Source organism: Tenrec ecaudatus, chromosome 12, assembly GCF_050624435.1.
Source record: "Tenrec ecaudatus isolate mTenEca1 chromosome 12, mTenEca1.hap1, whole genome shotgun sequence".
NCBI lineage: Eukaryota > Metazoa > Chordata > Mammalia > Afrosoricida > Tenrecidae > Tenrec > Tenrec ecaudatus.
Window position 1 is genome coordinate 118198025 of NC_134541.1, and position 12193 is coordinate 118210217.

Genomic DNA, 12193 nt, shown 5'->3' on the forward strand with positions numbered 1-12193 from the left:
TTACTGACGGAGTAACCTCTAATGTTCAGTCAGCCAGTCAAGGTGCCCTGGAAATTGTACATTTTGTCTTAGCCTAATATGACTTTAGCTTCTAAAGAAAACTCTTGGAACGCAGCCTAAAGTGGTACGTCATACAGTGGGCTACTGCTACGGAGATGCTAAGACAAGAAAAAGAATCATGGACAACTAAAGCAGCTCTGATGTGAACGAACATAAGATAAAGAGAATGCTGGCAAGGCATCAGAAATCCCTTCAGGGTTATTTGTGTTTCCAAAAAGGGCCAAGGGCAGTAGCAATACCTGTGGGCCTTAGAAGCAAGAACACAAACCAAAAGTAACACAGATGAATCGCTACTTCTATTTATAGTTCCTTCTATTCATAGCTACTTCAATATATGCAATGATTGGATTTAACTGTAGTTTCCAGTGGAGAAATATACATGTTCTAAGGTTAGTTAACTCAAAGGGAAGTCTGTGTCTCTTCTTCTGGTATTGACTCAATGACACCAAAATCCCTCTAAACTTCATGATTTGGGAATGCAGCCCCCAATACATGCTGCCAAGAGGAAGGTTTTCATAGAATTTTGGACTTGCCTCCAACTTTTTGTCATCTGTGTCCCAACGACTGCTTGGTCAGTGGAAGGAGGATTTGCATCCAATGACTGACTTCTTCAAGAACTAGTCGATGCAACTGGGTCTGGTTATTATGAAGCCAAGGTTGAACTACCTTTCTCTCTTTGACCTGGAAGACTGGAATATTTCAAACATCTTCCAAATTTTGAAACCCAACCAGGGACTAGGATTAAGCTCCCATTTGATTCTCCCAATATTGAACAGTTTTCAGGAAGTAGATAAAGGTACATTCTTAGGAAGCTGGACCCCTGGTGGTTTATACACTAAGAGACAAGACTTTGACAGTTATGGAGAGGCCAGGGTTGGGGGTGGGAACAGGAAGAGAAGAGGGGTGTGGGTGAGGGACATACAACAAATGGAGGGTTTGATATGAAATAAATTAAATTAAATTTCATCCTGGAAAAAAAAGCCCTCCAGATTCCTTACCCCTCAGCTCTAAATATTGATCTGCGTGGCTAAAAGTGGAGGCAAAGAAAAACTGAAATGGGCTTGGAGTCTCTAATGACACACAGTTCATTGCAAACATTACAAAAAGGAAGCTGGACTCTTTAAGAGGGCGTTCTAAGATCAAGAGGTCATCTGTAATTTTTCATCCTCATCTGAAATGTAAATGAAGGAGATGAAGTCACAGAGTACCAATAGGAATAATGCGATGTACGGGGAATGGCAACTTTATAAGCCTCTTGAAGCACAAGATTACAGGGCGTCCAACCCTGCAATAGCGATGAGCTACAAGTAGATGGTTGAATAGACACAGAGGCTGAACAGTTGTTGGAGGGAGTGTTGGGAATATACTCATGAATATATATAGATCTGGCGGAGGATATATGTACTCATCTTTCTTGTCTTTTTAATGGCCTTTTGTTTTCTTACACGTGATGTTCTTGATGTCATCTCACAGCTTCTTGGGTCTTCTGTCATTAGTGTTCAATGCATCAAATCTATTCTTGAGATGTTTTGGAAATTCAGGTGGTATATAATCATGTTCCTATTTTGGCTCTCGAGGGCTTTTTTTCAATTTACTTCAGCTTCCACCTGAATTTACATATGAGCAATTGACATTGACAGTGTCCCACAGTTGGCCCGTGCCCTTGTCTTTGAGCTTCTCCGTCATCTCTTCCCACAGAAGGAGTCAATTTGATCTCTCTAGTCAATTTCATTGTCATTGCAGCTTGATTGTAGGTTCGATCAATTTCAGTTGGAAGAAGTTGGTAGAATTCTTCAATTTCATCATCACTAGCTTTAGTGGTTGGTGCATACATTTGAATAGTTGCTTGAAGAGTATTTCCTTCTATAAAAGTCACTTTCCAAAAAAGAACTAGCTAACATTCACGGCTTTCAAGTGGTAGCATATGATCAAGCACCAATGGGACTGAATGCCGAAGTCTAACTGCCCTGAAGGCATTAGCTAAAAACAAGGTTCCAGGAGTTCATGGAATGTCAATTGAAATGTGTCAACAAGCTGAGGAAGCTCTGGAAGCACTCACTCATTTTTGCCAGGAAATTTGGAACTGGCACATGACTGGAAGAGATCCATATTTGTGCCCATTCCAAAAGATGACCCGACAGAACGTACAGATGGTAGAACAATATCACTGACATCTTATGTAAGTAAAAGCTTGCTGAAGGTGGTTCAACATCAGCTGCAGCAGTGCATCGACAGGGAGCTGCCAGAAATTCAGGCTGGATTCAGAAGAGGACATGTAACAAGGGAAATCATTACTGACATCCGATGAAGCTTGATTCAAAGCAGGGGATACTAGAAAAACGTTTACTTGTGTTTTAATGATTATGCAAAGACTTTTGATCATGTGGATCATAATCAACTATGGAGAACATTGAGAAAAATGGAAATGCCAGAACACTTCATTGTGCTCACGTGGAACCTGTACGTGGATCAAGAGGCAGTTGTACGAACAGGACAGGGGAATACTGCCTGATTCAACACTGAGAGAGATGTGAATCAGGGCTGTGTCCTTTCACCATGGTATTCAATCTGTGTACTGAGCAAACACTCAGAGAAGCTTGGCTACATGAAGAAGAATGAGGCATCAGGTTTGAAGGAAGGCTTAAGAACAATCTACAATCTGCAGATGACCCAACCTCACTTGCTGAACGGGAGGAGAACTTGAAGCACTAGCAGATGAAAATCAAGGATCGTAGCCTTCAATATGGATTTCAAGTCAATGTGCAACTTCCAAATTCAAATTCACTGCCATCAAGTTGATGCCAGCTCATAGCGACCCTATAGGACAGGATAGAACCGCCTCTGAGAGTTTCTGAGACTATAACTTTTCATGGGAGTAGAAAGCCCCATCATTCTCCCTCCGAGTGGCTGGTGGTTTTGAACTACTGACCTTGAAGTTAGCAGCCCAACACAATAACTCACTACATCATCATCAAGGAAACCCAAATCTTCACAAGACAAATATACAATATTATGATAGAGAAAAGATGGACGTTGTCAAGGATTTTGTTTTGCTTGGCTTTACAATCAGTGCTCATGGAAGCAGCAGTCAAGAAATCAAATGAGGCACTGCATTGGGCAAATTTGCTCAACAAGACCTCTTTAAAGCCTTAAAGAGCAAGGAAGTTACTTTGAGGACTAAGATGCACCAGACCAAAGTCGCGGTATTTTCAATTGCCGCATATGCATCTGAAAGTGAAACGTTAAGTACAGAAGAATCGATGGAATTATGGCGCTGGCAAAGAGCATTTGAACAAGAGTGAATTATAGCAAGAATGCTCCTTAGAAGTGAAGGTGAAGAGACTTCATCTCATGGACTCTGGACATGTTATCAGGAGACACCAGTCCTTGGAAAAGGACCCTCTTCTCCATAAAGTCGAAGAGCAGCAAAAATGATGAGATGCATTGAAACAGAGGCGGCAACACTGGGCTCAAACATACCCCCAATGGTGAAGCCGGGTCGTGCTTCGTTCCGGGTATGTACATAGGGTACTGTGAGCCGGAGCTTACCCTATGGTCCCTAACAACAACGTTTACCTTGGCTGAAAAAATGTCCATTAATGCGGTGGAACACACAGGGTACAAAGTCATGGAAATTTATTAGACATGACCAAATACCTTGAGGGGAGGAGTCACTGGGCCTGGGGGCTGCGGACCCTAGTCTAGGGGGACACCAAAGTCAATTGTCAGAAGATTGTTGAATGAGACAATGTTCTAAATCCAACTTGAGTGAGTAGTGAGTGTCTGGGGTCTTAAAATCTCGAGAGCACTTCACAAAGGTGCCACTATTGGTCTCTCTCCATGCACAGGGACGAAGAGAGATGGAAAGAGATATGGAAACATGTAATTCAGTGGCCTAATGGACCACACAAGCATCCACCACCACAACTGTGCCACTGGAACAACTAGCTAGTTGCCTAGCTACCACGACCAATGGTTCTGGAAAGGATACCATTAGAAGACCCTTGTTAGAATCAGGAAAAAATGTGAACCGAAACTCCAAATCACACAAGAGACCAGCCTGGCTGCTTTGACAGAAGCTGGTGGAACCCGTCAAGCCGATGGGCCCTTACTCACTCTTCAGGTCTGAAATGGAGCTTACCTTGGCATTAGGATAATCAACTATTTAATCATCCGAATTACTACAGCAGCTGCCTATTATTTAAGATCAAGGAGCAACATTTACCCAGGGACCAAGTGCAGAGGGGTAGGACAGAGCGATGGGTACAGGAACCACAGGGAGGACGCGGGACACACAATAGTGCATTGAGGGGATTGCTACAAATGAGTTGAAACAAAATGCATAGGAACCATTGAACGGAAAACTGACGACCTGCTCTTAACCCTTCATCTAGTTCACAATAAAACAGGAAAAGCATTACAGTGCATCAAAGTCTTGTTAGAAGTACAAGCAAGAATGGACCAGAACCCAAGAGAACCATATAGCAGAGAACTTCAAGTTCAATCTGAGAATCTGAGAAATATATTTAATAGACTTAATTATACACGTGTATGCCTGTGTACATACCACACACAGGGAGAGACATAGCATATAAGGCAAAGAGAACACAAATTCTATTCCATTACCCAAGGGCCATTTATAAACATGCTCATCTATTCAATCTGATTCCTCAAAGCAGAAACTTTGTGAACCACCATCTCTGACTTCAATAAGACAAAGTTAGAAATAAATGTACAAATATTAGCTTTAAAATTTCAGTAGTTCATATATTAAAACAAAATATATAAGAACTTTCTTCATGACAGTGGGGTTGGCCAGGAAACCAAAACAGTAGTCCCAGATCATTAAGAAGTGGAGGGCAGTGAGAACCAGGGTCACCTAGGTGTCTGGGATGGGGTACAGCACAGACCACCAGGGTGGGGCTAAATTCCTACTTTGGGGCTTGCCAGCCTTCCCCACTAATCTTCTCTGTCTTACGCATCAGATTGGGCTGTTTATCAGCTACGACAATGCCACCAAGCAGCTGGACACCGTGTATGATATCACACCCGAACTGGCCCAGGCGTTTCTAGAGCGGATTAGCTCGTCCAACTTTGACATGAGGAATATCTCTATTATTCACAGGCAAGGCGGAGGTGGGGGCTGGAGGTGCAGGGTGAGGGTGGGTGGGTGGGGACTGTCTATGAAGATGAAACGTAAACAGCTCACTTTCATCCAGTCATTTCTGACTCCTAGGGACCTTATAGGACTGGGTAGAACTGGCCCTGAGGCTTCTGAGACTGGAATTCTCTCTATGGGAATAGAAAGTCTCCTTTTTCTCCCTCAGGCTCCTGCTGATGTAAACATCAGCTTCCTCTAAGTAGCAGAAGACTGCAGGAAGCAGGGAGGAGACTGACCCACCTATTTGATCATTCCCATAGCTTTGGGAGACATGATGGGAGGAGTCACCCCAGAATCTCCTGTGTGCCCGGTATTTAAAAAATGTTTGTAACTTAGCCTAGTGCCCCCTGGTGGTGTACTGGGTTATGAGTTGGGCTGCTACCTGCAAGGTCAGCAGTTTAAATCCACCAGCCGCTCCCAGAGAGAAAGCTGAGGCTTCAGAAACCTAGAGAGTCCGTCTAAATCAGAATTGACTCTGTGGCGGTGCGATTTTGGAACTGAGCACTCCAAACATGGGAAGGAAACATGCTGAATGGCCAATACTAGCTCTATTCCAGGGTGTTTTTGAATTCCATGATTTTATTTCCCCTTCAGAAAAGTTATTTCATTTCCTCTTGTTGGACACATACACAGTAGACATCAATGCAGCAATTTCTACACATACAGCTCAATGGCATCCCTGACATTCTTTACGTTGGACAACAGTTTCACCCTCCTTTTCTGAACCGTTCTTCCTCTATTAACATAGCCCCACTCTCCAGGGTGAGTGCTTACTTCCATTTAGCTGGGTTAGCTCTCCACGATTCTACCCACAATCTCTTCAAGACAAGCCAGGCTCTTAATACCGAGTCCAGCCAAATGACTCGAAACCCAATTCCAAAACTATGTTCACATGTTAGGTATTTGAATGAAGAGCCCTAAAGTCAGCAGTTCAAAACCACCAGCCCCCTCTCCAGAGAAAGAGGAGGCTGTGGACTCCCAGAAAGATTTAAAGTCTTGGAAACCCACAGGAGCAGTTCTCCCCTGTCCCGTAAGTTCACTGTGAGTTAGAATCGACTCAGTGAGTTTGCATTATTATTTTTTTTTTAGCAAGACCAAATAGCTTGCGATCCCCATAATTTGAACCCAGACAGAGAGTCCTCAGAGAAGGAGCCCCTAGGTGGGATCCGTGCTAGAATTTAGAGATTGCAACACGCTCCCCGGGAGCCACTTCCAGCAGGGGAGAGCCGGGAACAAGGTTGGCTCCTTGACATCAAGCAGGGTTCTGAGGTGGGCGTGTGTCAGGCATCTCCCCTCCAATGCTAATATCACTCTACCTTTGCAGTATGACTTCACCCCCATACTCACTGCGATTGAGTCAAAGCTGACTCAGAGCGACCCCCTGTGTACTGTGTACATGTGCGGGATGCTCTTAACCCCTTGGCAGTCCCTAAAAGTGGTTCACCTAAACAAGTTCAAGGAAATGCCTGGTGGTGTAGTGGTTACACATTGGGCTGCAATCCACATGGTCAGTAGTTAAAAACCATCTTCTACTCTGGAAAACAGGGTTGTTGTTGTTTTGGTGAACTACTTTTAGGGAATGTATTCACATGAAACTATTACACCTTTTTTCCTATCCTTTATAATTTTTGTCCATTAACACGGGTTGCACTTTTCAACAGAGAGAGAGAGAGAGAGAGAGAGAGAGAGAGAGAGAGAGAGAGAGAGAGAGAGAGAGAGAGAGAACCAAAGGGTTATGAACAGGGTCTTCTTAGAGTCAGCCTTCCTGGGATTAATCCTGGCACTCCTACTTAGAGTTGTGATGTCCTGTGCCTCCATTTCCCCATCTATGAAATGCGAGAGAACAATCTACCAGTCTTACTAAGGGCCTGATAGATAGTAAGTGCTCAAGAAATAGTAGTTCTTTTTAATGTAGTTATTGATAATCAGCCTTCACTTCTGGAGTTTGCTCAGATGTAGGGCTAGGCATGTTCTTTTTCTTTCCCCCGAATAAAACACATTTTAAAATCCTTTCTGTACCTTGTGGCTCTCTTGTGACCATGTCTGAGCACGTTGGTGTCTTTCTGAGATGGTGGAGTGGGGCCTGAACATGGCCAAGTGGTCCAGTAATGTGGAATTGAACTCTAAAAGCCTCCACCAAGTAATGAGGGCTTAGTATCCACGAGGTATTATGCCCATCGATTGGTATAGCTCTTCTCAAGACAATCCTCATCCCTTCATTCACCACATTTCTTAGGATGTTCTGTGATGAACCACACAAACGTCCCTCTCCTGAAAGGCTCAGAGAGGCAGGGCCACACTGCCCACTAGTAGAGAATGTGTACTGCACAATCACGTGTCACAACCTTGCCAAGAGGTTAAATAAGTCGCTGGAGGCCAGACATCTCAAAGGACTGGACTTCAACTCCAGGCAGCCTAAATCTGTGCTCTAGAAGCACTAAGGAATTTTCTTCCAGCTAGGTCGGGGTTCGAATCCTGCCTCTGCTCCGATGCTGTCTGACCTCTTGTCCTTTATTGTATTATTTCCTTCGGAAGCATTCCCATCCTCTGGAAGGATAGGTAGGAAAGGCATCCTGGAAAAGAGCCTGTGTTTCAGAGAAGCCTTGAGGATGGTACCACTCCCTACGCATCACGTGGAAAATGGGCTGCTTTCTGCGACCAGCTCCACGGCATTCTTTCCTCCGCTGTCCCAGGAGGACAGATGTCCTGAGTGGCTCTGAATTCCAGTTCCAGACCCATGACTTGCCTTAGACAAGTCCCTTGACCTTTGAGTTTCAGTTTGTTCTCTTGGGAAATGGGGCTAACGAGAGCCCCAACCTGGTGGGGCTGTTTTGATAAGGTTACCTGGGCAAGGGCTCAGCAAATGGAAGCTGCCTTGGTTGAGAACCTTGTGGCCTCTTACTGGAGGGGTGTGGCTGTGGTGTTCCCCTCAGAGCCCTCCACCACCATCCCTTGTCTTCTCTCACAGGTTGGGGCTGCTGGTTTGTTTCTACGACGACCTGGACTTTCTGGATGCTGCTGTGGCCCAAGTCCTCCTACATCAGATGATCAAGTGCAGCCACCTGAGGGGCTTCCAGGCCAGTGTTCAGAAGGTGCAGATGAGTTGCATGGCCTGGGGTCTCAGCCTTGATTCCACTAGCCAGAAAGTGGGGACAACAGTCCTGGCTGGACTTTGAGAGGAAATGCACAGGATACACGTAGATCTAGGTCCATCTACAGCAGACCGTGTCTTGAATACTGGGAGGAGCTTACAATGACCAAAACCTGGCATTGGGAAAGCGTGGTGTAGATAAAAAATTCAGCCAGAACCAAAGCTTCATGTGCCTCAGGATCAGCTGCTTCTTAAGGGTTGAGCTGATTTGTCAGGACTGGGGTAACCTTGAGCCTCTACACCTCCAAGTGATGGTCCGGCAATCAGACTTAGAATGCCAAGGAGATGCCCTTGATTTAGAGAGGAACCCCCGAGAGCCGAACTCCACGGGCCTGCTTTTCTCTTTGCTCTCCATTTAATAGAAAGCATTTATGTTTTCCTTCTCTGACAGGTTTGGCTTGACACCGGTCCCAGCTTTCCCAGGTTTCACTGAATAATAAATCACATCCATACCCAGGTGGTTTGAGTCCACCCAGAGGCTTGGTGACCTCCTTCTGAAAGAGCCTCCTCACACGGAGTAACCAGGAGTACGAATTGACACCGGGGGTAGCGGGTTTCTGGTGGTCCGAGTATCAGGGTGTGTTTTAAAAGTCCCCCCAGGTGATTCTGATGCAGCCAGGATTGAGAACACTGGATTACCCAACCCTAATCTACTTCAACCAGGTGTTGATTCACAGTGACTGCCTAGGACAGAGGAGGCTGGCCCTGAGGGTATACAAAGTTGCAGTATTTACTGAAGCTGACCCCCAGGTCTTTCTCCTTTGGAGTAGCTAACTGGTTTAGACCACCCTAGACCTTGCCAGCTGAGCATTTTAACCCCTGCACCACCAGGGCTCCTGAACACCAGCAACCCACTGCCATCAAGTTGATTGAAAACCATAGCAACCTATAGGAGAAGCCCTGGTGGGGGAGTGGTTACAAGTTGGGCTGCAATCCGAATGGTCAGTAGTTCGAAACCACCAGCAGCTTTGTGGGAGAAAGAATGGGCTTTCTACTCCCGTCAATGGTTACAGTCTCAGAAACCCACAGGGGTGGTCACCATGAGTCAGTGTGGACTCGATGGCAGAGGGTGCATCAGAATCACCTCGTGTATTGGTAGTTGGCTCAGATTCATGACAACCTTATGCATAAGAGAAAGAAACATTGCCGCCACTGTCTGCCAGTCTGTCATATTGTGGTGGCCTGTGTGTTGCTGGGATGCTGGGATCTATACCACTGCTATTGAAAATGCAGCTGGGTCAGCAGGTAGACAGGTTTCAGAGGAGCTTCCAGACCGAGACAAAGCAGGAAGAAAGAGCTGATGATCTATTTCCAAAAATTAGTCAACGAATATCCTATGGATCATCTAGAGAGTTGGTTAAAACCCAGGGAACAAGGTCCCATCTGCATGTCTGGAATGGGGACTGAGAATCTGCATGTGGGCACGTTCCCGGTCTCTGGAAATGCCGCTAGTCTGAAGACCACACTTTGAGAACAGGTTCGGAAACAGATCTAGAGAAGGGTGGCCACGGCTGGCTTTAGAGAACCAGACAGTGGAGCTCAGGTGCTGCCCCAGCTGTTCCTTTTTCTTCTCTCGGCTGCCTCCTGGTGGCCATCTCTTTATTGCCTGGAAGAGCTGTGGGCATGTCTAGGTAAGGGCACACCTCCTTTTTCTGTGCTTCCCAGATACCATGTTTTTCATGAATTGAAGGTTTGCAGCAAAGCTGCGTGGAGCAAATCTGTGGGCGCCACTGTTCAAATAGCACGTGCTCATTTGTGCCTCTGTATCACATTTTGGTCATGCTCACACTATTTCAAACATTTTCATTAAGTTGTTGCACACTTCCTAGTATAATGTACACATAACCTTTATATACACTGATAAACAATTTTGTGACTCATTTTATTATGATATTTATAGTAGTGGTCTGAGGCATGCCTACACACTGTGTACGATGCATGTACATGCAAGCATTGAAGCATAGTACCATTTCCTGTTAGAATAGACACACAATCACCTTCCATTCAGGAAGCAGTTGGGCACATACCTGACGAGGCAGATGTATTATCATATAGTATAATTAAGGTGTCCATACTGACACGCAAACATATGCATGATGTAGTTTAAAATGAACAAAAAAATAACAGAAAATTGCCTTTGCATTCATTTTACAACTATGTAAAAGCTATAGATTCTATCTCATTATACAGGCATAAAAAGTCTTGACAAGCACAGCGAAAGGTAGGATTTTCAGAAGACTTACTTTCTTGTACTGTTGAAAATGAGTTTTACACAGATTATATATTATTCTCGAAACGCGCGCGCACACACACACACACACACACACACACACACACACACACACACACACACACACACCGGATATCGCTTGAAAGGGAAACAACCACATAAATGGATATAAAAAGTTCCATGCTGTAAAAGAAAAATAGAGAGTGTGGTGGAGTTATGCTCAGAATGAACAAAATTCTCTTCTGCTAGGCTTTAGGGTTGATTTAATAACAAATTAACGTTTAAATGAAGCACAAAGTGAATTTGTGGCACATGAAAATCAAGGCCAAAGAAGGTAATTTTGGGGGCGGTTCAGGGTCTGGACGTGATGAGAGTCTGTCCCTTCTGTGTCTGGAGCCAGGACCTTGTAGGGACAGCCCTGGGGAGGGTGATGTAGAGTCCTCAGACCCTAGGATGGAGTCTTACATTCTGGTGTCTGTTGACCCTCATTCTCAGTTTGCTTCTCTTTCAGCTCAAAGCTGACCTCCTGGACATTGCCACCGAGAATCAGACCCTCAACGAGACGCTGGGCTCCTTGTCAGATTCGGTTGTGGGGTTGACCTACAGTCAACTGGAGTCCCTTTCCCCCGAGGCTGTGCGCAGCGCCATCTCCACCCTCAATCAAGTCACAGGCTGGACCAAAAGTCAGGCCATCATCTTGTCTGCCAAGTACTTGGCCCATGAGAAGGTCAGTTGGAGCTATGAACAATTCTTTAGGACCCAGGACCCCAGGACCAGCTACACCCACACAGCCAGGGACTCTGGTTAGTGGGAGGTTAATGATGAGGCGGATTTGGGGTTGAATCCCTGCTTTGCCATTTATAACTAGGTGATGCTGGCAAATTTGCTCATCTTGTTTGTTTGACTAATAGGAGTCCTGGTAGCATAGGGGGTTAGGTGTTGGGCTGCTAGCTGTTAGGTCAGCAGTTTGAACCCACCACATTCTCTGCAGGAGAAAGATGAGGCTATCTGCTTTCATAAAGATTTACAATCTGTCACCGACCTCCATGGTTTGTGCAAATAGTGTCCAGGCCCTTAAGACTGTAATCTGTGTAGATAAGCAAATAAGGAGTATGTGGCATCCACCCTAGGATTTTCTTGCTTGTTGAGGTTGGTAACACATCTGTCATCCCGTGATCAGAGTCTTGGGCAGCAGGGGAGGCATTGTTACCACATAAGGTCCTGTTGGTCATGGGATTCTTCTATTCCTGTTTCTGAAATGGCTCACTTTTATACCCAGTTGAACAGCCAAATCGACCAATCTCCGTTAGAGTCTTCCCCACCTTATTTGCAGTGATGTTGTGGGACTTTCAAAGACTAAGAGTAGAAGGGTCATGCCAAGCAATTTAACTTCATCACAAGTGTTCCTTTTTATTGATGACACCTACCAAACACAATGCCTTTCTCCAGGGATTGTTCCCTCCTGGAAACATGTCCAAAGTATGTACAAGAACACTTACTCTCCTTGTGTCTAAGGAGCATTCTGGTTGTGCTTCTTGCAAGACAGATTTGTTTGTTCTTCTGTCCATGGTGCATTCAGTACTATTTGCTA

At 45.1% G+C, this 12193-nt stretch overlaps 1 protein-coding gene across 1 annotated transcript in view; it reads left to right on the forward strand.

Moving 5' to 3' along the window:
- OTOA (otoancorin) overlaps nucleotides 1-12193 on the forward strand; it is an 82452-nt gene that overhangs the window by 20412 nt on the left and 49847 nt on the right. Inside the window, exons 10-12 of the mRNA XM_075528119.1 lie at nucleotides 5046-5185; nucleotides 8190-8313; nucleotides 11114-11329. Of these exons, the coding sequence (XP_075384234.1) occupies nucleotides 5046-5185; nucleotides 8190-8313; nucleotides 11114-11329 (480 nt within the window). The remainder of the gene's footprint in view (nucleotides 1-5045; nucleotides 5186-8189; nucleotides 8314-11113; nucleotides 11330-12193) is intronic.